The following is a 25,164-nucleotide window of genomic DNA, read 5'->3' as shown; positions in this document are numbered from 1 at the left end:
TTTCTGTGATTTTAAACACCATGCCATGGTACCAACAGAGGAAACAGTGATTTAAAATATCTATAGTATCTCTAAATTTATGGCAGGGGTGGAGGGAGCAGGAAATGAAATATATTCTAGACTTTGGCCACACCCTATAACATTTATTATACCATCTTTGTGTAAGAATAAAAAATGACAAAAGTCACTAATGACAAAAGTATTCCTTGGAAGATTAATTCTTTTAAGTTCTGCAGCAATGAAGTATTTAATGTGACCATAATGGCTTGAAAAATTTAATAAATTTCCCAATATTCTTGCCATTTTGTAATCTTTCGAAGCAAGTCCTACAGAGGATGAAATGTAGTGTGGTATCTACCTTGTCATATGAGTAACTTGCACACTTCTCAGTAGGATGTTTTCATAATACTGAGTTCTCAGATTTTTTTTCCTCCTTTAAGCATATCTTTAGATAAATAGTATAAAAGAATTAACTTCAACACATTCTTAAGCCTGACACCGAAACTTCCAATATAAATCTTTCATACTGACTAGGTCTGACTTCATGTTGTTAATACTGGCTTTATAGCACCTCAAGGATGCACAGTTAATCATGCCAATAATTTCTACAATTTCTCAATTCCTCAGAGATCTTACTGTTTAGGAAGCACTCCTGGCAAGCCTATCCCAGTGATCTCTCCTAAAATGAGAGGCTTTCCTGATGGGCCCATTGGCTCAACCATTCATCAAAGACTCCTTTCATATGTTAGTGGTCTTTGGGTTATCACCTGGGCAAGCATCATACATTAGTTTGGTGCAAAAGTAGTTGCGGTATGGCAGAACCTGCAACTACTTTTGCACCAACCTAACATATAACTTCACTAGCACCTGGCTCATATAATAGTCCCTCAACAAATCAGGTGAATGATGATTATGGTGATCATAAACTTCACCTATGCCACTGGCTCAAAAATAAGCAATGAGAAAATCAAACTGTTAGAGGATTTTTTTTTTTTTTAACTACAGCAAACTGGGCCTCACTGCCTGGAGCATATAAGGTAGGTATATCCTTAAGCCAGGGTATCCTTGAGTTTTTTTTTTTTTTAACTCTCCAGCTGATTCTAGATTTCAGGAAAACGTAACTATACCATGGAAGGAAGCCCAGGGTGAACGTGCTCCCCCCATGTCTACCACAGAACATGGAACTCTCCAAGTGGAACCACCCAGCTGAAACTGGACATCACCCACCACCATCATCCCATCCTCTGACTCAGCATGAAAAGTGACAAAGGGAATATCAATATATGCAACTGTTTTAAGAATAAAAATAGAATTCACAGTCTTACCCTGAGAGTGTTATTACTTACATATTTCTTTTAAAGTCACTTTAATAATTATGTGGCTTAACAGTAAAACAGTAAAAATTATACGATTTTCTGGTTTTAAACAAGTTTTATGTTTAAACATATTTTTATTAAACAATTTTAATTTCTGGATTTGTTTAAAAGAATCCATACTAGCCAGAATGTTTTATTTGCAAATAGCAACATTTTGTTTGTGCAGATGTTACTGTCATGCTACAAAAAGTTGATCCAGAGTTTTTAGTTTATGAATCAAAGCTATTAAGCAATTGGCAGCTTTTTAGAAAACAACAGCTTTGTTAAGTAGATTATTCCATTTATTTTCATGGAAATATTTTAATTCATTTCTATAAAATTTTGTCCTTGTAAGATGCCAATATGTAACTATTTTATGAAACAGTAACACTAATTTAGAAGAAAAAAATTGATATAAAGAAAATGTTATGTCTTTATATAAGAACTAGTTTTCTTTTAATTATCTCCTTTTAATGTTTGCATTTTTTAATTCTAAAATTGAACATCAAAAGCTAATTTTAAAACAAAAAACTTAAGTAGCACCCAAAGAAATGGAAAATATTTATAATAATTATGGTGGAGGATCAATAAAAAATAATACTACAAAAAAGATCAAAGGATATTAATAGGCAGTTATCAAAAGAAAACATGAATGGATAATAAACATTTGGAAATCAAAATAAACACAAAACTGAACTAAGTCATTTCCCGCCCCCCAACTCTCATCCAATTCCCTTAGTATAACCAGCATGAAGATATGGTTGCTCTCATATGCTCCCAGAGTACAAATTTTACAGCCCTTCTGGAAAGAAATCTGCAACATGCATCAAAAGCCTTAAAAATGTACCTATCTTCAGGCAGAATAAATTTACTAAATTAGGTGAATTTACTACCAAATATGCCTAAATTGTAATATTTTCTTATTTACTAAATATTTAAAGGAAAAATTATCCAAGGACAAGAGCAGTGAGTACCTAAAACTTTTAAAATGTGCTGTTACTGTTTTCTTGAATCATTCAGATCTGGAAAAGAAGGTCCTCCAGCCTCTGAATATACAGACACCAGAACATACCGTCCCAGGGTTGGTAACAATCATGCCTTTGCATTCTTCTGCATATTTCTGCCACTCCAGCTCCTCCCACTGAAGCATATTGGCAATCTCCTCCTCGGGCACCAGGGCTTTGCTGCACCTTAACAAGTACAGGAGAATCTGGTGCATGGACAGCACTTCCTTTCCTCCATCTTGGGTGGGAGTGGGAGTGGAGAGAAGAGGAAAAATAAGGCTACTCAACTTACAGCAAATCAACAACTGAATAAGGAAAAAACAAGACAATGGAGGAAAAAGAGCACGTACAAAAAGGTAACGTAAAATTTACACTGTTTAACCAGGTGCCAAATAATATGAAAGCCATTTGTTTCATTGATGAACAGTGCTCATAAACCACCTCATTTACTAAATTGGCAACAACATTATAAATGATAAAAGGCTCCATTCGTGAGGTATGAATATAAAAAAGGTGCCTATCTAAATAAATTTAAAGCCACCTAGCATAAAGAACCATAGTTTATAATATACAGAACCATGTTAGGTCTTAAATATTTTATCATTCTTTCTGAGGTAACAGATGAAAGCTCTTTAGAAGTGATGTTACTGTCTTAAGGAAATTCTAAGCTTTTGTGAGATATTTATGGATGTCTTCAATACGCTGTTGTTGCGTTATGGTCTAATTTTTTGGTGCTAATGTGCTGCACCTGCCATGATGAACAGAGCTAAAGAGCCTGTGCTAATATCATGGAAGATCATTATGGAGTTAGTACATGGAAAAAATACCGAGTGTTCTGAGGCTTACAGAAGCATATAGCACCAAGTACAGGGGATAAAAATAACAAAGGGCATCATTCAAGTACCCTGGAAAAAGCCAATTAATCTAGTACTTGATGAACTAAAGACATCCACTTCATTTCAGCATTAATGTGGGGTCTACAGGCTTCTGCCTTCTCTTTGGACTTAACTTCTGGACCAACATGGGCAACCATTTTATACCTCTTTTCTTTGCCTACTCCCAACCAAACAAAGGACAAGAGCCCTGAAGAGGACAATCATTACCCTCTCCCAGGTCATGAGATAGGCTATGAACAGTAGTACAGGACCAAACACTTCAGGGAGAAAGAAAGGGATCAAGAGCACAAGATGGCAGCAATGGGATGGCACAAAAGAGAGTGTCCTCCCTGGTCAGAGGAATTAGTGGCACCCAGTTTGAGTCTGGGGCACTAAACAATTTTAATGTGAATTGCTGTGGGCTAAGAACTTAAACAAGACTGCATGTCTGAGAAAAGAGAGAAAATATCAACATTTCTGTGTGAGCTGTGTTCCTCCATCTGAGATGTTACTCTGGAACTAGACCACATTGCTGTTCTACAGCCACTATATATGCAGGCATGCATTCACTCATTCATCCAAATATTCATTTATTCAACAAATATTTATTGAGTGCCTTTTATGTAACAGCCACTGTTCTAGGCCCTAAGAACACAGCAATGATGGAAACAGCCAAAGCCTTGCCTTCCTGAAGCTTCTACTGCAGTAGAGACAATATAAAAGAGCTACATAAAAGATCAGGTTGAGATGAGTGCTACAAAGAAGAATCAAACAGGACAAGGAACTAGAGCTGTATCTAAAAGGATGGATAGGAATGGAATCTTCTAAGAGGTTTCACATAGACAAAACTTGAAAGGAGCAAGGGAGGCTACCATGCAGCAGTCTGGAAGAGGAGAAGAAAGAGCAAATGCCCTAAGGTGGAGTGGAACTGTTGTGCCCAGGAACTGCAAAGAGGCCACTGTGGATGGTGTGAAGTGAGAAGAATGTGAGAGAGGCAGCAGGGAAGTCAGATCTTACAAAGCTTTACAGCTCATTAAGAGCTCTGCAGTTGACTCTGAGACGGGAGCATGTTTTTCGCCATATGTGCCATGCACTGTGAGTGGTCCCATGTCAGTATCACCAGGGAAAAAAATGCCACAAGCTCTAGGCACTCAAGAAGCACATAGGCTAATAATGATTGATCACAATGGTTCCTAAATGAATCTTTGTAGATAACACTCAGAAAATAAAGTTCTTTTAATCAAAGTTCTAAAGACACTGTGCTTCTAAAAAATAATAATAGTTGTCCAAGAAGTGACAAAGTCACAAAATACATCAACCCACATTAAGATATGTTCTATCTACTAATTCATAGCAGTAACTTTTTTTATGCCTCATTACAAAGCAACTGCCTTAAACGCAAAAGTCATCATTAATAAGCTAACTTCCATAGTGTTATGGACTCAATGTTTGTGTTCCCCCAAATTTCATATATTAAAATCCACTTTTTTTTCATTTTTCTTAGTGCAGTGATGCCATCACGGCTCATCGCAGCCTCAACCTCCTGGGCTCAGCCAATCCTCCCATCTCAGCATCCCAAGTAGCTGGGACTACAGGCTTGTGCCACCACGCTTGGCTACTTTTTTAATTTTTTTGTAGAGACAGGGTCTAATTATGTTGCCTAGGCTGTTCTCCAATTCCTGGGATCAAATGACCCTCCCACCTTAGCCTCCCAAAGCGCTGGGATTACGGTGTGAGCCACAGCACTCAGACATATATTAAAATCTTAACCCCCAGTATGATGATATTAGGAGGTGGGGCCTTCAGAGGTAATAAGGTCATGAAGGTAGAGCCCTCATAAATGGGATTAGTGCCCTTATAAGAAACACGAAAGAGCTTGCTTCCTCTCTCTTTTATCCACCAGGTGAGGATATAAGAAGATGGCTGGCTGTGAAACAGTAAGAGGACCTTTATCAACAACCCAACCACGATGATGCCCTGATCTCAGACTACCAGCCCCCAGGACTGTGAGAAATAAGTGTTTGTTGTCTAAGCCACCAATCTACGTTTTTGTTAGTACAGTTCAAACGAAGACACGTGGCTAGGGACGTATTTCTCCAAGTCAGTCTCAAAACACATTTCCACCTGGGCATGGTGGCTCATGCCTGTAATCCTAGCACTTTGAGGGGCCAAGGTGAGCAGATTGCTTGAGCTCAGGAGTTCAAGGCTAGCCTGGGCAACATGGCAAAACCCCTCTCTACAAAAAATACAAAAAATTACCCAGGCATGGTGGTACACGCTGGTGGTCCCAGCTGCTCGGGAGGCTGAGGTGGGAGGATCACCTGAGCCCTGAAGGTTGAGGCTGCAGTGAGCCGTGACTGTGCCACTTCACTCCAACCTGGAGAACAAAGTAAGACCCTGTCTCAAAAAATAAAATAAAATAATAAAAACATATTCCAATCCACCTGCTTGTAACGTGTGTTCCTCCATCAGTAATGTTCCTCTCTTTGCTAAGGAGCCCAGCAAACCCACAATACCTGTCTCTCAGTCTGAGTCCATGAGAATCACTCATCTTCTAAGGGGACTGAGTGGATAAGAAAATTCCAATGCCAGAATACGTTGCCTATACACTTCATGTGCATACACACAGAACAGCAGGAATAAAGGAAACCTAGCGAACCTTGGAAAGAACTGCCACACTAACTAGCTTCACTAGGAACTAAGGAAAGAAGAAAATAATTTTTGGCTTATAATGCCTATACTTGGTGAGATTACTTAAGAGTACCAGGGACTTTAAGGACACAATAGGGGTGTAAAATACCGTAAGAAGGAGCAGAATGTTGCTTTGTGTAAGAATTAGAAAAAAGATTCATATTTTCATGGGGGGAGAGGAGGATGATGGAGGGAGAATATATACACAGGTCCAGATATATAAAACAGCACTAGAATCTCCACACATGCATTTACAGCTGCCTGACTCCATGGCACTTCAGATAAAAGGGAAATGGACTGGGGACAGCGAATTTAATGTGAAAAGACTTTTAAAAGAGCTAGTGGGAGAGAGGAACACTTAAGACTACAAACCAAGACTCCCTTAAAGGCTTCATTTCTGTAGAAAATGATTAGTATAGATACTGTCCAATTTAGGAAAAGCATAACTAGATTAAGAAATAAGGCCATTGGCCAGGTGGGGTAGCTCACGCCTGTAATCCCAGCACTTTGGGAGGCCAAGGTGGGTGGATCACCTGAGGTCAGGAGTTCGAGACCAGCCTGGCCAACATGGCAAAACCCTGTCTCTACTAAAAATAAAAAATCAGCCAGTCATGGTGGCAGACTCCTGTAATCCCAGCTACTCAGGAGGCTGAGGCAGGAGAATCGCTTGAACCTGGGAGGCAGGAGTTGCTGTAAGCCGAGACTGTGCCACTGCACTCCAGCCTGGGTGATGGGGTGAGACTCTCTATCAAAAAAAGAAAGAAAGAAGACCACAAGGTGCTTATAAGAATGCCAGTTATCCACCTTCTTATTTAGGTACAATGCTAATGATGAGGCAGAAACGAGTCACATAGCAACACAGAAACTAGACATAATTAAAAATATACATATACACACATCAGGTGCAAAGTTAACAACACTGAAGGAGAAACCACAAATCCATGTTGAAATCTGCTAAATATTTTAAATGGCAACTAAACTTTAAAAAGATTTTATTTACCACTGTAAAAAAGTAGAAACTCAGGGCAGATAACCTGAGGTGAAAGGTATCTCAAGGAAGGGGGATTGAGACTCTGCTCCCTGTCTGGTTTTGGGGTTCAATTTCCATGGAAAGGTAAGAGGAGATCCATAAATTAGAGACTCCTGCCAGAGCCACAGGGCATGGGCTATATCTCTCACACCCAGCCTGGCAAAAAGACACTCCATAAACATTTGTGGAATGACTTTCTAAAGCAGACTAATAACTTGGCCACTTGCACTCAGGCTGCCATGAATTCACTAATGTTAATGAATTGGCTCTTTTGGTTTGTCTGCCTTGCCACTTGTTTATGTTGGGGATTTATGGAGCCATGTCACTGAGGGCTAGGAAGTAATTTTTATCTTGTTGGCTGAAATAAATAGCACATGATATAAATGAGAAATGAGAGCGGGTAAGCTAAGGTTAGCAGGAATTCCGCCAACTCTGGGACTGGAACCGTGACAACAGCTCATTATTCGGGAAGAACTGGAGTTTGTGTTTCAGGGAATGAATCTGGACAGTCATTAATGAACTGATAGACTTTATAAACTGTTTCTTAGAGACCCAATTCTCTCAGTTTATATTGCTTGATTATTTATATGGTTATTTGGGGTGGGGGGTAATTTGTTAGGGAATCTGTATTAAGAATATGGCTGCTTATAAGAGTATTTCTCAACTGTTAGTACTCAACTTTAAGAAATACAAAAATATTATCCCCTTTCTCTACACTGACAGCAACTGTATGACCGCGTTTCTGTGTCTTCTGGATATTCCTGCTGAGACATCCTAATAATCTTATTTTCTAAAATATGTATTAACAAGTCTTTTCTAAATTTTCCAAATGTATGTTAAGTTGTGGTACTAATAGACGGTTTGCAAAAATAGATGCGGTACTAATAGATGGTTTTATACTTGCCTCCTGGAAATTTTGCAATACTCTCCCACCTCCTGGCCCCCTGCCAGCCACACCTGAGAACTACTGCTCCAGATGGGGCAATTTCAAAGCATCAATTTTCTAGACAGTCAATTTGCAAAACTGATTCAGGATTTGCAATGCTTTACTAGGGTGGTAATATAAGCAATGAGTAGGCTTTCCCCTAAGTGTGATCTCACTATCTTGAATTACGACCTACCTTTGCCCCAGTTACACTCAGAATAAAACCTTATACTCAGTCTAGTTCATATCAACTATTTTGCGACCAAAGGTAGAGAGTGGGATAGGAAAGAAACAAAAATTTGAGAAAAAATTTTAAATCTCAATAAACTGATTGCTCTATGATTTGGTTTCTGGTAAACTGGTCAGCATTGAATAATCCTTGGTTTAAACTATCAAGCTTACTTTTGGGTAAAGTTGTATAAAGCAACTGGGACAGCTATCTTCAAAAGGGATAAACTGAAGAATTAGAGAAATATGATGATGACTTATAAAACTTGAATTTTCAGTTAGATATTATAATAAACTGACATAAATAAAAAGCAAGTAAGAATGAGAAGACCATAAAATACCTGAAAAATGTGGAAAGCTACTCATTCTCAAAGAAGTTCAAGAAACATGCAAATAGTAACATCAGACTTTTTGCTTATCAGATGGACTAAACCAGGAATGTCCAATCTTTCAGCTTCCCTGGGCCACAATGGAAGAACTGTCTTGGGCCACACATAAAATACACTAACACTAACGACAGCTGATGAGATTAAAAAGAAAAATCCAAAAAAACTCAAAATGTTTTAAGAAAGTTTATGAATTTGTGATGGGTCACATTCAAAGCCGTCCTGGGCCGTATGTGGCCCATGGGCTGCGGGTTGGACAAGCTTGGACTAAACTGTAAAAGACTAGTAACATCCTGGCCAGGTGTGATGGCTCACGCCTTTAATCCCAGCACTTTGGGAGGCTGAGGTGGGTGGATCATCTGAGGTCAGGAGTTCGAGACCAGCCTGACTAACATGGCAAAATCCTGTCTCTACTAAAATTACAAAAATTAGCCAGGCATAGTGGCAGGTCCCTGTAATCTCAGCAACTTGGGAGGCTGAGGCAAGAGAATCGCTTGAACCTGGGAGGCAGAGGTTGCAGTGAGCTGAGATGGCACCACTGCACTCCACCCTGGGTGAGAAGAGTGAGACTCTGTCTCAAAAAAAAGGCTAGTAACATCCAGTATTGGCAGGTGTATAGAAAAAGAGTACTTTCTGTTAGTCATAAAGAGTACTGTTGGTCAGAACTACAAATTGGTATGTCCTTTCTAGAGAAAACTTGGCCAACATCATTCTGAATTTAAAATGTGCATACTACCTTAACACATAATTTCACTACTAGAACTCTACCTTACGGAAACAAACAAATGCAACAGGATAGACACAGACTATTTCTGAAGCATTTATATAAAATGGGGAAAAAATGGAGAACTCCAAAATATTTGTCACCATAAGAATTATAAACAAATTAATGTCCATCCATACTATAAAATGCTAAGTATGCATCAAAGAATGAAGCAAAGCATTTACAGTACAGAGAATGCCTGAAGTATCTGAGTTAAAAAAAAAAAAGGAAGTTGTGTAACATATTTAGTGTTATTCCACTTGAAGAAAAAAAGCATAATTCTCCTTACAGCGGTTAAAACAATATAAATCAAGCCATTTACAGCATTTACCCATTTTCACATGTTCAGAAGGAAGTGCTCACTGTTTTTACTTTACATACTTTTGTATTGTTTGTATACACACACATACACACATACACACAGAGTCAACTCAATCAAAAGCAAAAGCAACACTTCAATTTTCTAAAGAAAGAAATTGTTCTTTTCAATAAATGGTGCTGGGTCAATTGGATACCCACATTGAAAATACTGAGTTTTGACCCATATCTCATACCAATTGTGAAAACAAATTCAAGACTAATTACAGCTCTAAAAGTGAAGAAAATATAAGTGAGTAACTTGACTTTAGGGTAGGCGAAAATTTTATAAATATGATACAAAAAGCTCTAATCATAAAGGAATATATATCTATAAATTGGACTACATAAAAATTAAGAATTTCTATTCAACAAAAATCATCAAGAAGATCAAAAAGCAATCTACAGAGAAGGCATTGGCTATATATATATATTTTTATATATATATATCTGTCAAAGAACTCATATACAGTATATATTTCTAAAAACCTAAAAAAAAAAAAATCAATGAGAAAAAGGCTGACATTGCCCAATAGAAAAACGGGCAAAAGACTTGAATGAGCACTTTAAAAAAACCACTATCTAGGCACCTAATAAATATATGAAATGGTGCTCCGTTTTATTAGTCATTAGGAGAATGCAAATTAAAATCACAATGTGATACTTCTGAACACACATCAGAATGGCTACACTGACAAAGAAAAAATAAATGCCAAGTGGTGAGAATGTGAAATAACTTGAATTTTCATACACTGTTAATGAGAAGGTAAAACAGTACAGTCACTTTGGAGAACTGAAAGTGTCTACAAAGCTTAATATACACACACCCAGAATTCCACTTGGTGTGGTATATATGTAACAGAAATACATATATATATGCTCACTAAATGACATGTACAGGTCTTTGGTGAACGTACATATGCTATTCAAATATACAGATACAGATATATAGTGAATATATGTGTATATATATAGTGAATATAAAACATGAATATAAATGTCATGAATATATATATATATATATATATATATATATATATACTGAAAATACTCAAATGTCCATTAATCATAGATAGGTTTATTTTAATTTAGTCATCCCGTATAATACTATATAGTAGTAAGAATGAGCCAACTACAGTTAAGTGCAACAGGATATGATTCTGAAATACATTAAACAAAAGACAGAAGCAAAAAAGAAAATACAATTCTAGTTTTTATAGTTCAAAAACAGGTAAAACTAATACATGGTGTTTCAAGTCAGAATAGCGGTTACCCTTGAGGGTCTCGGCAGCGATTGGAAAGGGGTCCGAAGGGGGTTCTTGGAAGCTACTAATCTTGATCTGGGTGCTGGGTGGATGGTCATATTCACTTTGTAAAAACTCACTAAGGTCCTATATTCATGATCCATGCACTTTTCAGTATTTATGTTATAGTTCAATCAAAAGTTTACTATATAAAAATGAGAGATAATACCAAAGGCTATTTGAAAAGAACACTCACTAGTAACCAAAAACATGAATATTTAGATAAGGCATTATTATGACCAATTAAATAAAATCAGTAAACAAGTATTTACTGAGTCCCTGCTAGGTGCCATGAAGTATGTTAGCACTAGTGATACAACAAGACAGACAAATGTTTACTCTTCAGCCTCATGGAACTCACCACTGAAATTTTTTAAAAGGAAGAAAGAAAGGAGAGAAGGAAGATGGGAAAGCCATCTTCTGCTAAAAATGAATAATAATGCATTTATCACGGCAGCACAAACTGATGTTATTCTTTTGACAAGAAATTTGGCACTATATATCACGATCTTTAAAAATATCCATCTGCTCAATGAATTATTAAAAAATAGATGCAAATCATATACTAGTAGATGACAACTACGTAAAAAAACCCTTATGCACAGAAAAAATGAAAATATATATCAAAATTTGTTTTTTTAAATTCACCATTTTCTAAAAGATCTTTAACAAGGTCACATTATGAATAACAAATCAACCATAATTTCCTATCTAATACCAAAATGCATTTTATACATTAGATATTTTTCTGTATCCTTCGGGGTCTTCTTAGAATATATATTTTCAAAGGGGAGTCTAATGAAAAGGTAAACCCTGTTTAAAAACAAATCAATAGACCTTTTTCTTTACGACAACCTAAATGTTATCCCCCACATAGTTATGTGAGAGTTGAAATCTCACAAAGTAAATATCCAACATCAGATTTTTCTTTAAGGTGATTTTAAAACTGCCCACATCTGTTTGGTCATAAAATGCCTAGAGGAAAGTAGATATAGAAAGGAAAAGGCTTTTCAGCAAATTCACTCTAACATCATTTTCTAATATGTTTACTGCTGAAGCTCCATTCTAAAATCAAAAGATTCATTCACCGGAAGAGAAGAAAGGGCATCTCAATAAAACAAAACCAGACATAAAAAGGAGAAAAGCCTTTGAATGCATTTCTAAACAAAATAAACATGAACAGTAATACTAAAAATCTGAGTAATGCTAACCTAAAATAAACTAAGCCATTTTGACTGTCTGGACTGAGGAAAGAGTATCAGGAAAAAATCTTGAGAAAAATCTAAACCAGACAGAGTAGACAAGAAACTAAAGCCACACAAGAGGAGCCAAAGAGACAGGAGGAAAGTAAGGAGTGCCCAGGCACCAGAGCAGGGAAGAGACTGACACTGAGGCACGTCCTCTGCACTTGGTCTGTAGGAGGCTGCCTCTGGCGTCAGCAGCTGCAGTGGGTTAGGGACAGTTCGAGAGGGTCTGGCACTGAAGCAAAACTTGGCTGTGAATGGACAAGGGCACTGGAGGAAGCCAGACTCCGACAGGCTCACTGCAGGGCTCTCAGGCATGAGGGAGACAAGGGCTCCTGCCCAAGGGAGACAGGGGCTCCTGCCCGTGGGGAGACAGGAGGCATAAGGAGGACAGCACGAACACAGCACTGAAATTCTTTAACTGCTGATATTGGGTGGAAAGGTTACACGAAGAAAAGCTCCCCAACCAAGATTATAGACCACAGATTTACAGCAGCAGCTATGTTTTACTCTCCAGTATTACTGAGCGGCCCACATATAGAAGAAAAGGCAAGCAATTGGATTGACGACATTAACTCGGAGATGGTGGCCATACAAGCAGCGGAGACAGCTAGAACTGACAGGGTAAATGTCAGAGCACAGGACCTGGTGGGGAAGGCAAAGGAAAGCAGCCGTACATAAGGAGAAGAGGGAAGATCCAAGTAGAAGCAAAGGCAATAGGGACATGAGAGGCTAGACTGAAGGATGTCACCAGAAAGTGCGATACTGGAGTCAAATTCTAGGGAGAAATTAATGTAGGTTGGTGGCATGGTCCAAGGTTTTATCTTAAGATTAAGCGGCTGAGTGGTGACAATCGTTACAGTAGAAAAAATCAAATAATTATATAGCTCAGGGTAGAATGGTAAGTGAAGTTCACCAGGCTGGTAACAGAACCTTGTGGAGAGAGGAAACTGTAAGCCAGGTTTCACAGCACTTGATAAAGCAGGTAATTGACTAGGAAATAAATAAAGAAGGAGTGGGAATAGGGTGCCAGAAGCCTCAAGGAGAAAGATTTTGCAAACAAAAAGGCAACCAAAAGATTTCATTAAAAATACTTTTTTTAATTTTTAGAGATAGAGCCTTGCCATGTTGCTCAAGCTGGTCTCAAACCCCCACTGGGCTCAAGCGATCCTTCCTTCTCAGCCTCCCAAATAGCTGAGACTATAGGTACACGTCACTAAACTGACTCCAAGCATTTTTAAAAACACTAAATATAATGCCAAATATTACAGTTGGATTCTTTAAAAAAAATTAGAAGGCCGGGTGCGGTGGCTCACGCTTGTAATCCCAGCACTTTGGGAGGCAGAGGCAGGTGGATCACGAGGTCAGGAGATCGAGACCACGGTGAAACCCCGTCTCTACTAAAAAATACAAAAAAATTAGCCGGGCATGGTGGCAGGCGCCTGTAGTCCCAGCTACTCGAGAGGCTGAGGCAGGAGAATGGCGTGAACCCGGGAGGCAGAGCTTGCAGTGAGCGGAGATTGCGCCACTGCACTCCAGCCTGGGCAACAGAGTGAGACTCCGTCTCAAAAAAAAAAAAAAAAAATTTGAAAACAGTTAAAATATTGCTTTAAAAAACTGTCATATATTTCCTTATGTATTTTATTGGGAGACAAAATTATTTTATACCTTTTTTCACTGTAAAATGAATTCAAGCACATGTCAAAAGATAGGAAAAAAATCACTATAATCCTACTACCTTAATGTAACCATTATTACAGTAATTTTTTCAGCACAGTTATAATCATATTGAATTTAAAATTTTTTTATTGTTTTCCAATTAGCCGTATGCATTTTTAAGCCACAATCATTTTTCCATGTTAACACACCTGCATGATATTTTGTCAAGTAGATTTCTAAAATTTATAAATCTGTTCTTCCATTGTTCATCTAATTTGGACTACCATGATTTATGCAGGGATATAAATCCACATGTATAATTTTACATTTCCATGCCTAACCTGAGAAGTAGATAATTAACAGTATCGAAGGTGGGAAAGTTGTCCCTGAAGATTGAAAGGAAAACAGCAAGCTTATTTTCAGATGCACTATCTCACCAGGTCACTGACAAGCCAGAAGATTTACCTGGAAGAAATCTTACAAAACGTGGCATGAAATGAAATCTTGGGCAGCAAGGAGGACTGTCTTCAAACAAAGGACCTGAAGCAAACAAATGAGAAAAAAAAAAAAAAGAAAACTCAGTCTTAAAAAACAAGCACGCAACTTAATTTCTAAGACTTATGATAACCACAAAAACTACCACCAGAAGTAGAGGCATAAAAAATACCACCACCTCCTGCCACTCCTCCTCAGTGGCTAAATCAATCATTGGTAATTGCCACAAGCACCCAAGGAAGACAGCAATGAGGAGACTACAGGAAGGCAAGAAGAGGATGAAAGCCCCAAGTAGCAAATATATACAGTAAAATTATTTTTAAAATACAAAACTATCAAGACTTATTATCATTGAATTATTGCATGATATAACGTGACTATGTGTTCATTCTTTCCCATTTTAATCACTACACTAAAAAAATGTTGAGAAATGCTATCAGTTTGAAAAGCCATTCATCAATAAATAAGTAGCTGTTCGTTAGAATACGGATAATTCCAAAAGAGTAAGCTACTATCCAAGAACCAAGCATCAAGTCTTTGAATCTATCTGGTTCACTCTAAGTATCTGCGTGTGTGCATGTGTGTGTGTGCGTTTTAATGACTAACCAAAGTTTTTCATTTAAATAAACTTCCATCGTAGAAGATTTATTACAGCAAAGTTTACTAGATTTAAAATATTAACTAATGGTAATTTCCCAGGTGCACATATATCAAGGTAGTTACAGATAATAACTGGTACCATCTTCAAGCTGCTACCAGCTAATAATAAGCCCTGTCAAACTGTATAAAGTAAAATCCATAGAAACTTATTCATGTCAAATGATAACGAGCATTCCTGTGAATAACACTTTTCTCTGGGTATTTAAAAAATAAGAGAAATTTCAACTATCTCCCTACAACTTTTATAAGAGTTTTCACATATACCATAACATTCTTCTATAAACATTACTCTCTTCTTTAAATCCTATTACTTACCTTTAAGATTCCAGTCATATAATTCCAAAATATCTCTGAATAGGAACAGTGAAAAGAGTTCAAGCCCTTTCACACAAAAATTCTGAAAAATAAACCAAAATTAAATTACTGTAGCTTGGCAAAATATATATTAACTGAAGGTTCAACTTGTTCTTGTCAAGTGTCTTTAAAAGTGTGTGTTAAAACTATACTAAGACCATATAGTTTCCTGAAGAGTTTGGCCACTGATCACTAGTTTCAGATGGAAATGAAATAGACAATAATGCCATTAGGATTCCTTAATGTCAACTTAGCCCTTCTCAGTATACAAAGAAAATAAGAAATTTAAAAAGTAAAGTCTCACTTAATATATTTTTCTAATTCAATTATAAACTGTGTCAGAATCTTCTGAGGATGTTTTGTTAATTCAGATTACACATATGCACCTGATAGGCTTGTCCCCCACCCCCGCCCCACACATCCAGAATAATTGTCATGGAGTTACCAAAAAACAGAGGTCATGTGTACCCAAAAAGTTCAAATAAGTAATGAATGCAAATAAAGGGCTAAGAAAAACTATACAACTCTGCACCAAAATTTCTCCTGTAAACAAGCTAAACAGATGATATATTTGCAAGTGAGACTTATAATTCTTCCTCCTACTTGTTTTGCTCGGAGTTCATAAATCACCCTGCATGAGACCACGCCAGAAGTCATAAACTTTTGTAATAGCAAATGAAGGCATATGACCTTAAAAACCAAAAGGAAGTTAAAAAAAAAAAAGTCCCTTCTAAAGCAGGAGAATGAAGGGGTGGTTCTTCTTCTTTAATTCTTTTTGAAAGGAAGGTACAATGAACAAGACTTGCTCAGAATGAAACAGGTGCCAACTAGGCACACATGTGATGCCCATCAATTTCCCCCTCCACGCTCCCTGCCCATGACAGAGCTGTCCCATTAAACAAGGTTTGCAAGCAGAGCCAGGGGCTCCGGAAATTGACCCTGACTCCAACACAATGTTAAGTGCACAAGCTTGTTTGCTGTCTAGTTGTTATTTCTTAGTATGATTTGTTGACACCACTAAATTCAAGATCAGACTATGAATCATTCTGAGATTCACATTAATCTTCCTTTGGAATTTTAAATCTCTTGCATATATTGAGATAAATCTGCTGCTGAGCACCCGCAATGAAAAACAATTAGGAAAAATACGTAAATATATGGGAAGAAAAATGAACCAAGCATTGATCTTGTCATTGGAGATAACGAATAATATTATTACAACAGCTATCAGATTGTTTCACTCTTCCAATTTCCCCTCTAACAATGGCCAGTAACCAAAATCTGTACCCTACGTAAAAGAAACTAGAAACAGATGTAAAGTTAATATCAGCTGATGTAACACAAGGAGAAAGGGGTTCAAAAACAGGTCAACAAGTTGAAAATTGGCCTGAATTTTAACCTTGATACTAGAGCTACATTTCACTGACTCTTTCAACAGTGAATATGATACTTTAGAGATATTCCTGGCAAAAGCCAGATCTGGCCAAGTTCAATGCTTTAAAATAGTAGTGTGGAACAAGCAAAAGAGCAAACTACATCAAACCACTACACAATCTTTTCCCTTACCTCCGGCATCATCTCTTCAATGAAATGAATCGTGTAGTCTATGTTGAATCTAATTACTTTACACAGTGGAATCTGCAATAAAAAGAAGTGAGGTTCAGTTCCCCAATATCTCCCTGCAGGCTCATATTGTACGCGTTTGTTACCTGACCCAAAAGGCCATGAACCAAATGAGAAGGCTTCACCTTCATCTCAGCGGCTAACAACACTGCATATGAAGCTTGACCACAAGTGCTGGATTTTAATGACAAGAACCTAGCTGGCCCGGCCTCTCCAAGAAACCTGCATAATGTGGTGCTTAATTAACAGTATTAGCAGCAGCAACACAAACATGACAAGAACCCATTAAAACCACAAATATCACCTCTAAAGAATTAATAAAACCATAACCATAAACATTTCTGTTTCTCAAGTTTTTAAAATATTTTAGAATCTCTGGCTCCTTAGGCAGATCAGGGATAGTAGGGTGATAATTCATCAATTATGGATTCATAGGTCACTGAAAACACCCAATCATGCTGCCCATCTGGCTCTTGAGCAAAGGCAATTGTGGTAATAAATATAATAATACCAAATGATAATAAAAATAATAATAGCTGACATTTTTTGAGCCAGGCACTGTCCCAAATGCTTCACAATATTCATTCATGTCACCATCACAACATCCCTATGACATGGGTTTGGCTACCATGTCCACTGAACAGTGCAGGAAGCTAAGGCAGAAGAGTCATCAGGTACCATGCCTAAGAGAACAGGTAGCTTGGTGAACTGGGAAGTCTTCCTCTAGACCCCAGCTCTTAGCCACTGGAGTATACCCCTCTCATTACCTGTTCTAATCCTCAAGATGCATGTGAAAATGAAGGAAGGCTCAGAATAAAATAAATCCACATCTATCTTACTTTACCAGTGTATCATCAGACAATTGCCTACTGCCTACACATAATAGGTTTTCCGTAAATATATTTTTGAATGAATTAAAGAATGAAAAAGGGAGGGAGATTACTGCAGAGAATTGGCTGGCTAGCTGGGGAAAATAACAGACCCAGAAGTCCCAGAGATGCGTTAACTGAGTTTTTCTGGCTGCTTAATCTGTCCATAAGATGATTTTATATAGATGTAATCATTTTCATAAACCATAGCAATCAGAAAGAAACAAATTTTAATTCTATCAGTGAAAGGGATGGTAAGAAAAACAGAAAAATAGTCTTATAATGCCATCTACTGGAAATCCTTTTCTCAGATACGAAGTTTAGTTCTTGGGGTCTTTTCCTTTTTATTCTAAAGAACAGTGGTTAATTTGAGTGAAATTCATAATAGCCATTATCAAGTTCTACTTTGTTCTTATAATCATTTAAAAATATTTAAGAGTTACAAAATTTTGCATGATTCAACGTATTTTTAAAATACCTATTCTTTGCTAACAACTATATGAGGTTCATAGGTGCTCTAAAATAAGCTACAGGCCCTATCTTAAGAGGTAAAGAGGTATAAGAAGAAAGGCATGTAAGCAAATACAAACAGAATACAATGCAATGTAACTTCTAAGTTCAATTAAAAAACAAACAAGCAACCAAAAAAAGTATAAAGTACAAAAGAACCAAACAGGAGGTAACATGTGAGTTGGCTTCAAAGATGAGGAGGGGCTGGGTATGGTGGCTTATGCCTGTAATCCTAGCACTTTGGGAGGCTGAGTGGGGTGGATCAACTGAGTTCAGGAGTTCAAGAACAGCCTGGCCAACATGGTGAAACCCCGTCTCTACTAAAAATACAAAAATTAGCTGGGCGTGGTGGCGTCTATAATCCCAGCTACTTGGGAGGCTGAGGCAGAAGAATCGCTTGAACCTGGAAGTCGGAGGTTGCAGTGAACCGAGATCTTGCCACTTCACTCCAGCCTGGGCAAAAGAGCGAAACTCCATAAAAAAAAAAAAAAAAAAAGATGGGGAAGAATTTTCCAGGTCATCCAGAAAAAGTTGAGGCAGAGCAGGTGTTTAGCTTCTAGCAAAATGGAGGAAAGGGAGCTGAGGAAAGAAGTAGTAATTTCACACTTCAGATAGAAGTGCGTGGAGAGAGAGAGATGCCAGATGATCTAGAGAGGAAAATATGAACTCTATTATGTAGCCCTTACAAACCACGTTAAGGTCAGGGCTTAATGGATATATGGCAACAAGAAATCATTCAACTACTTTAAGTTACAGATTATCATCATTTACATTTCAGATGAGACACCATGGAAACAGCGTGGGAATGGCTTGTAAGGGAACAAAGAAGACCAGACTGAAGTCTAATGCAATAGTCCAGGAGCCAAATGAAGCGAAGACTGGAAAGGAAGATAAAAATTTTAAACACAGGAGATATTGCTGAAATATACAGTGACCATTCTGATGTGGGAGGAAGAGTGAAGAAAGAAGGACCATTTCTGGGTTTCTGGCTTAAGTGACCAACTAGGTCACTTAATTCAGGAGGGTGTCCCTTGAGTACCTCAAATTGAAGATGATGAGTCTAGTTTCACACAGGTTGAGGGTAAAGTATCTGAGGAAACATCGAGGAGGTTCATTTCAAAAGGCAATCTAAAATGTGAGAGTGGAGTATTAATACAGAGGTACATGTCACAGCTATTAATATTGATCTGGTGGGGATCAGAATATGCATGGGTGGAAATGAATTACTCAGAGAGTAAATAGGAGAGAAAACAACCAGAGCTCTTGGGAATTCTCAAGAGGTAGGCAGAAAGCAAATGTGCAAACTTTCCTCCTTGCTATCATAGGAAGAAGCACTCTGCTAGATGATTTATGCATGTACAGTCCTTTCCCCCATTTCATTTTAAGTAAAATCACTTCTTGGAATTCCTTCTCTAACCTCTTCTCTTTGTATATACTTTATTTTCTTTTGGGCTTCCGTCCATACCACCAGAGCCCTTCTCAGACACACAAATTTGGAAAGGCAGGATCTCCTCATCTTTTCAAACTGTGGTCTCTCTCTAAGTGTCAAGAAGAGCTTGTTATTTTGCTACACAATGGTCAACCAAGAAACTGTGTAACTTCAAAGATCACCAAAATACCTCCCAACAAATGCCATCAAATAATATAAATGACTACTATCATGTTTGAATACTTAAAAGTAAAGAACATCCTATGCTGACTCATACTCCTATCTCACCCTCGCAAAAAACTCAAAAAACTAAAAAACTCTCCAAACCTCTATCTTCTAACTCTACTACTTCCACATACTGATTGACCAAATCCAGGGGTCAGCGAGTCCACTGCAAATGGGAAGCCAACTAAAGTGGGAGGGAAATGATCCAGGGATTCTCCTGTGCTTTTGAGAATATGACAAAATACGGTGTAACTCATACACATGTCTTACATTCTTTTTCTTTTTCTTTTTCTTTTTTTGTCATGGAGTTTCACTCTTGTCGCCCAGGCTGGAGTGCGGTGGCACGATCTCGACTCACTGCAAACTCCGCCTCCTGGGTTCAAGCAATTCTCCTGCCTCAGCCTCCCGAGTAGTTGGGATTACAGGTGCCCGCCACCACGCCCAGCTAATTTGTGTATTTTTGGTAGAGACAGGGTTTCACCATGTTGGCCAGGCTGGTCTCGAACTCCTGACCTCAGGTGATCTGCCCGCCTTGGCCTCCCAAAGTGCTGGGATTACAGGTGTAAGCCACTGCACCTGGCCCTTTTTCCTTTTTTTTTTTTAAGAGACAGGGTCTGGCTCTGTCACCCAAGCTGGAGTTCAGTGGGGCAATCAGCTCACTGCAGCTTCAAACTCCTGGGCTGAAGTGATCCTCCCGCATTAGCTTCCAGAGTAGCTGGGACTATAGACAGGCACTACCACGCCCAGCTAATATTTTTATTTTTTTGTAGAGATGAGGTCCCCCTAAGTTGCCCAGGCCGTCTCAAACTCCTGGCCTCAAGCGATTCCCTTGCGTTAGTGCCAGGATTACAGGTGTGAGCCACTGCACCTGGCAAATACACATATCTTTAAAACTTCAGATAAGTTGTCAAAGCTCTTAACATCAGGTATTATAATAACAAATGTACTACATAAAAAGGTAAAATTCTCCCAGAATGCTCTATACTCAGCCAACAAGGCTTTCAATCCACTTCAATTCAAGACCTTAAGAGAACTTGTAGAACTAGATTTGGTGGAGATTCTACCATTACCATCATTTGCATGACATGCTTGCTGACATTCTCTCTCTAGCAAGAAAAGGAATCAGATTGGTAAAGCAATTTAACAATTCTTTTCCTTAGGAGGCTATTTCACATTCAAGAGGCGTTTGATGGATCTAATTCCTATGAACTGTACAACACTCAGATTAAAACTCTATTTTTATCAACATCTCTAATATAAATGATGGGGTTTGTCATAGAATAAAGTTCTCACCGAGAACTTGAACACTTACATAAAATATATGCTGAAGCCAGGAATTTTTTCTGTCCTTTTGTTTTACAATGACAGTAACGACTGTGACTAATTTAGCATCTGTGGCCTCTCAGGCCAAACCTTGTGCTGGGGGACGTTTTTAAAAATGATGTTTTCTACTCACTTTTGCTGTAAACCTAAAACTACTATTTTTTTTTTTAAAAGTCCATATTTTTAAAAAATTATGTCTGATTCTCACTAAAACCCCAAGCATTGCTATCATTAATGAAGTTCAAAGAATTCACTTGTCCAAAATTAAAAAAAAAAAGGATTAGAAGAAAGATTCAAACCCAGCTCTGTCTGAAATCCTTTCCAAAGAGAGAGGTGCCAGTATTTATTATGTGCCAAACACCATGATAAACACTTTTCATGTGCCATCTTATTTATTTTTCACAAAAGCCAACGAGATTGTTCCCACTAATACCCTAATCTTACAGATGAGAAAGCCAAAGCTTATAAAGATTGAAATGTCAAATCACAGAGCTATCACTAACTTTAAACCCTGGTCTCTCTAAAGCCACACTGCTATCCTTCTTTGTTTAAGGTGATCCTAAAAGTCAAAATAAGATCTATATTACTTCTAGGGAATCAAGAAATAAGATGAAGAATAGTTTTAAGTATTTTCATGCTAACTAAATTCTGTGTATTTATAAGCCCTCTGTGGGGAAAAAAGAGACAAGCAGTAGATGAGGGGTGGAGAGTAATCAACTCTAAGGCTATGAGATTTGGTGTAACAAAGGGTTTGAAAGTTTATGACACTTGAAAAAAAAAAAGCAAAGAAATCATGAAAATTCAGAAACCTCTTAGTACACTTCCATAAAGATTATTCAAGAATGGCCTAATATTATTGTTTTCTATATTTATTTATTTATTTGCGACATAGTTTCACTCTTCTGCCCAGGCTGGAGTGCAGCGGCATGATCTTGGCTCACTGAAACTTCTGCCTCCCGGGTTCAAGTGATTCTTGTGCCTCAACCTCTCGAGTAGCTGGGTTTACAGATGCACACCACCACGCCCAGCTAATTTTGTATTTTTAGTAGAGATGGGGTTTCGCCATGTTGGCCAAGCTGGTCTCGAACTCCTGACCTCAAGTGGTCTGCCTACCTCGACCTCCCAAAGTGCTGGGATTACAGGCGTGAGCCACTGCACCCAGCCCATATTATTGGTTTTCTACATTAGTGAACAGATGGTCCCCCCGAAGAAAAACGTAATATATATTATCAAATGATTTTATTTTTACATTCACAATGTAATCATCTTCTCAAAGAAAATTCTCTAGGATAAAAAATACTGTGAAATAAAGAAAATCTCATTAGGAAAACAATTTGTCTTAAATTAGCATCACTGCTATGGAATCATATCTACTTATATAGAACAAAAGAATGACAAAAAGGGCTAAGGTAAGGCAAAGATTTGAGTCTTAACTGTACTCTCCAATGGAACAGAATTTCATCGGTGAAGTAAACGGTACTAAAATAATTTTTCAAATTGCAGATGTAATTTCATGTAACCAAACCAGAAAAGGTTAAAGAACATTCTATTTAATGTGGATATACAATAGCTACAATTCATTAAGTTCTACAACAGCATCTGTACTGGGTCAAGTACACTGCCACACATCTTTTCCTGTGCCACTGCCAGCCAATTCACTCTACATCCAACTGCAATATGAAGTAAGAAAGGCAATTCCTGGGACTGCCAGCATGGAGATGGAAAGATTTTGACTCACGGATCAGGAACTTCCATTTGAACCAATTACAAACAAAGCTGACTTAATACCTGTATAAAAATATCATGAATCCATATGTCAAAGTCTCTTGAAGACATATTCCTGGGATTCAAAAGCAGAAAATGTATTTCATGAATTCAGGCTCCAAACATTCTGAATAAGCTCTGTTTCTTTTGCTCAGAGACTAAACAATGGCTTCTGCTTAAAACTTTCTTTTGAAGGACAACCAACCCAAAATAGCTTTAACACATTACTCCACAGTTTATCCTCCTTTTTCAATCTTTCACACTCTCAAAATGTTACTCTGACACATGTTTACTTACACCATTTAATGCAGACCGAACCTGTGACTCATTAGCACAGATGTCACACTGCCACCTGATGCACTGCTGCAGACTTCCTGCAGCTCATTTACGGTACAGAGGGATGCAGAGGAAATGTTTCTTAGGAGTCAGATGACAGGAAATGTTTTTACTTTTGGAAAGAAGGGATGAAGGAGGTACAAGGAAAGAGAAAAGCAGCCAACTGGCACATACTTACATTGGTCAGGGGGGCATGTGCAAACATAGAAAATCCTTCAAAGATATACTCGTGATCATCGTATTCTATAACAGTTGGCCTGTCAGTCTAAAAGCAAACAGAAACACGAACCCCAAATTAAATAAATGACATGATTTGCATGTGCAGAAATCCATCAGGACACAAAGTAACCAATAGAACATAAGGACTTCCTTTCAGACACCAGGGAGAACTTTATACGAAGTTTAATTTTACATGAAATTCTCTGGCTTCAGATAGTAAGTATAATATTTACGTACTTAGACAATGAATGATGTAATATTATGGGTGCCATAAATAAAGAAAAGGCTATATTAAGCTTCATTTTCTAGGAACTTGTTTTATTTAATCTCACAATACTACCAGTTCTGTTCTTAATGAACTATGTTTCTTTTTTTTTTTTTTTGAGATGGAGTCTCGCTCTGTCGCCCAGGCTGGAGTGCAGTGGCGCGATCTCGGCTCACTGCAAGCTCCGCCTCCCAGGTTCACGCCATTCTCCTGCCTCAGCCTCTCCGAGCAGCTGGGGCTACAGGCGCCCGCCACCATGCCCGGCTAATTTTTTGTATTTTTAGTAGAGACGGGGTTTCACCGTGGTCTCGTTCTCCTGACCTCGTGATCCACCCACCTTGGCCTCCCAAAGTGCTGGGATTACAAGCGTGAGCCACCGCACCCGGCCAATGAACTATGTTTCTGAACTAACAGAAGTCCTAATAGGAGCAAGGTAGTAACACAGCTGACTCAAATGCAAAGTGGAAAAAGACTCAGCATCATAAAGTGGAGACTAGCAACAGCCTAGAAGTCTCTGAAAGGCCTCTGGGCGCCAGAAGGTCAACCCCTCATAGCTCTATTCCCAGCCTCTCCAAGAAGTCAACCAACCAAACACTGCAACAAATCAATTCCCATACAAGTTCAAACGCCTTAATTCCCTGAAAATTGGATTTGTAACTTAATAATACATATATCAATCTAAGCATGAGGGACTCTATTCCTTATGCCAGTCTTATAACCCAACATTGTGTGTGTGTGTGTGTGTGTGTGTTTGAGATGAAGTCTCACTCTGTTGCCCAGGCTGGAGTGCAGTGGCATGATCTTGGCTCACTACAGACTCCACCTCCCAGGTTCCAGCAATTATCATGCCTCAGCCTCCTAAGTAGCTGGGATTACAGGCGTGCACCACTATGCCAGGCTAATTTTTGTATTTTAGTAGAGATGGGGTTTCACCATCTCTACTAGGCTGGCCTCAAACTCCTGACTTCAGGTGATCCACCCACCTCGGCCTCCCAAAATGCTGGGATTATAGGCATGAGCCACTAGGCCCAGCCATTTTTAAACTTAAATGCTAAATATGGCAATAATTATTAAGACTGATGACCTACAAGACATATTTCTAACACAGATATTAGATTTCATTCTTTTAAACATTATCTATTAAGAACAACTTGGAAAGAGAGGGAGCAAAAGAATATCGAAATATATATTATTTGTTTTGCCAGTATTATTGTTAATTTATATTTGAAAAACTTAACAAAGATGGTCGAAATTAAATAAAAGGAAAAGAG

General features: G+C 38.1%; 1 protein-coding gene across 14 annotated transcripts in view; it reads right to left on the bottom strand.

The window, feature by feature from the left end:
- DROSHA (drosha ribonuclease III) overlaps positions 1-25,164 on the bottom strand; it is a 131,200-nt gene that overhangs the window by 68,106 nt on the left and 37,930 nt on the right. For all 14 annotated transcript variants that reach the window (XM_063619899.1, XM_055245508.2, XM_063619896.1 and 11 more), the window contains 5 exons: positions 23,588-23,674; positions 16,897-16,968; positions 15,292-15,373; positions 14,287-14,361; positions 2,428-2,597 (listed from right to left, as the gene is read on the bottom strand). In XM_063619899.1, the coding sequence (XP_063475969.1) occupies positions 2,428-2,597; positions 14,287-14,361; positions 15,292-15,373; positions 16,897-16,968; positions 23,588-23,674 (486 nt within the window). The remainder of the gene's footprint in view (positions 1-2,427; positions 2,598-14,286; positions 14,362-15,291; positions 15,374-16,896; positions 16,969-23,587; positions 23,675-25,164) is intronic.

This window comes from Symphalangus syndactylus, chromosome 16 (genome assembly GCF_028878055.3).
Source record: "Symphalangus syndactylus isolate Jambi chromosome 16, NHGRI_mSymSyn1-v2.1_pri, whole genome shotgun sequence".
In the NCBI taxonomy this organism is placed as follows: Eukaryota; Metazoa; Chordata; class Mammalia; order Primates; family Hylobatidae; genus Symphalangus; species Symphalangus syndactylus.
This window is presented reverse-complemented; position numbering and strand designations above follow the sequence as displayed.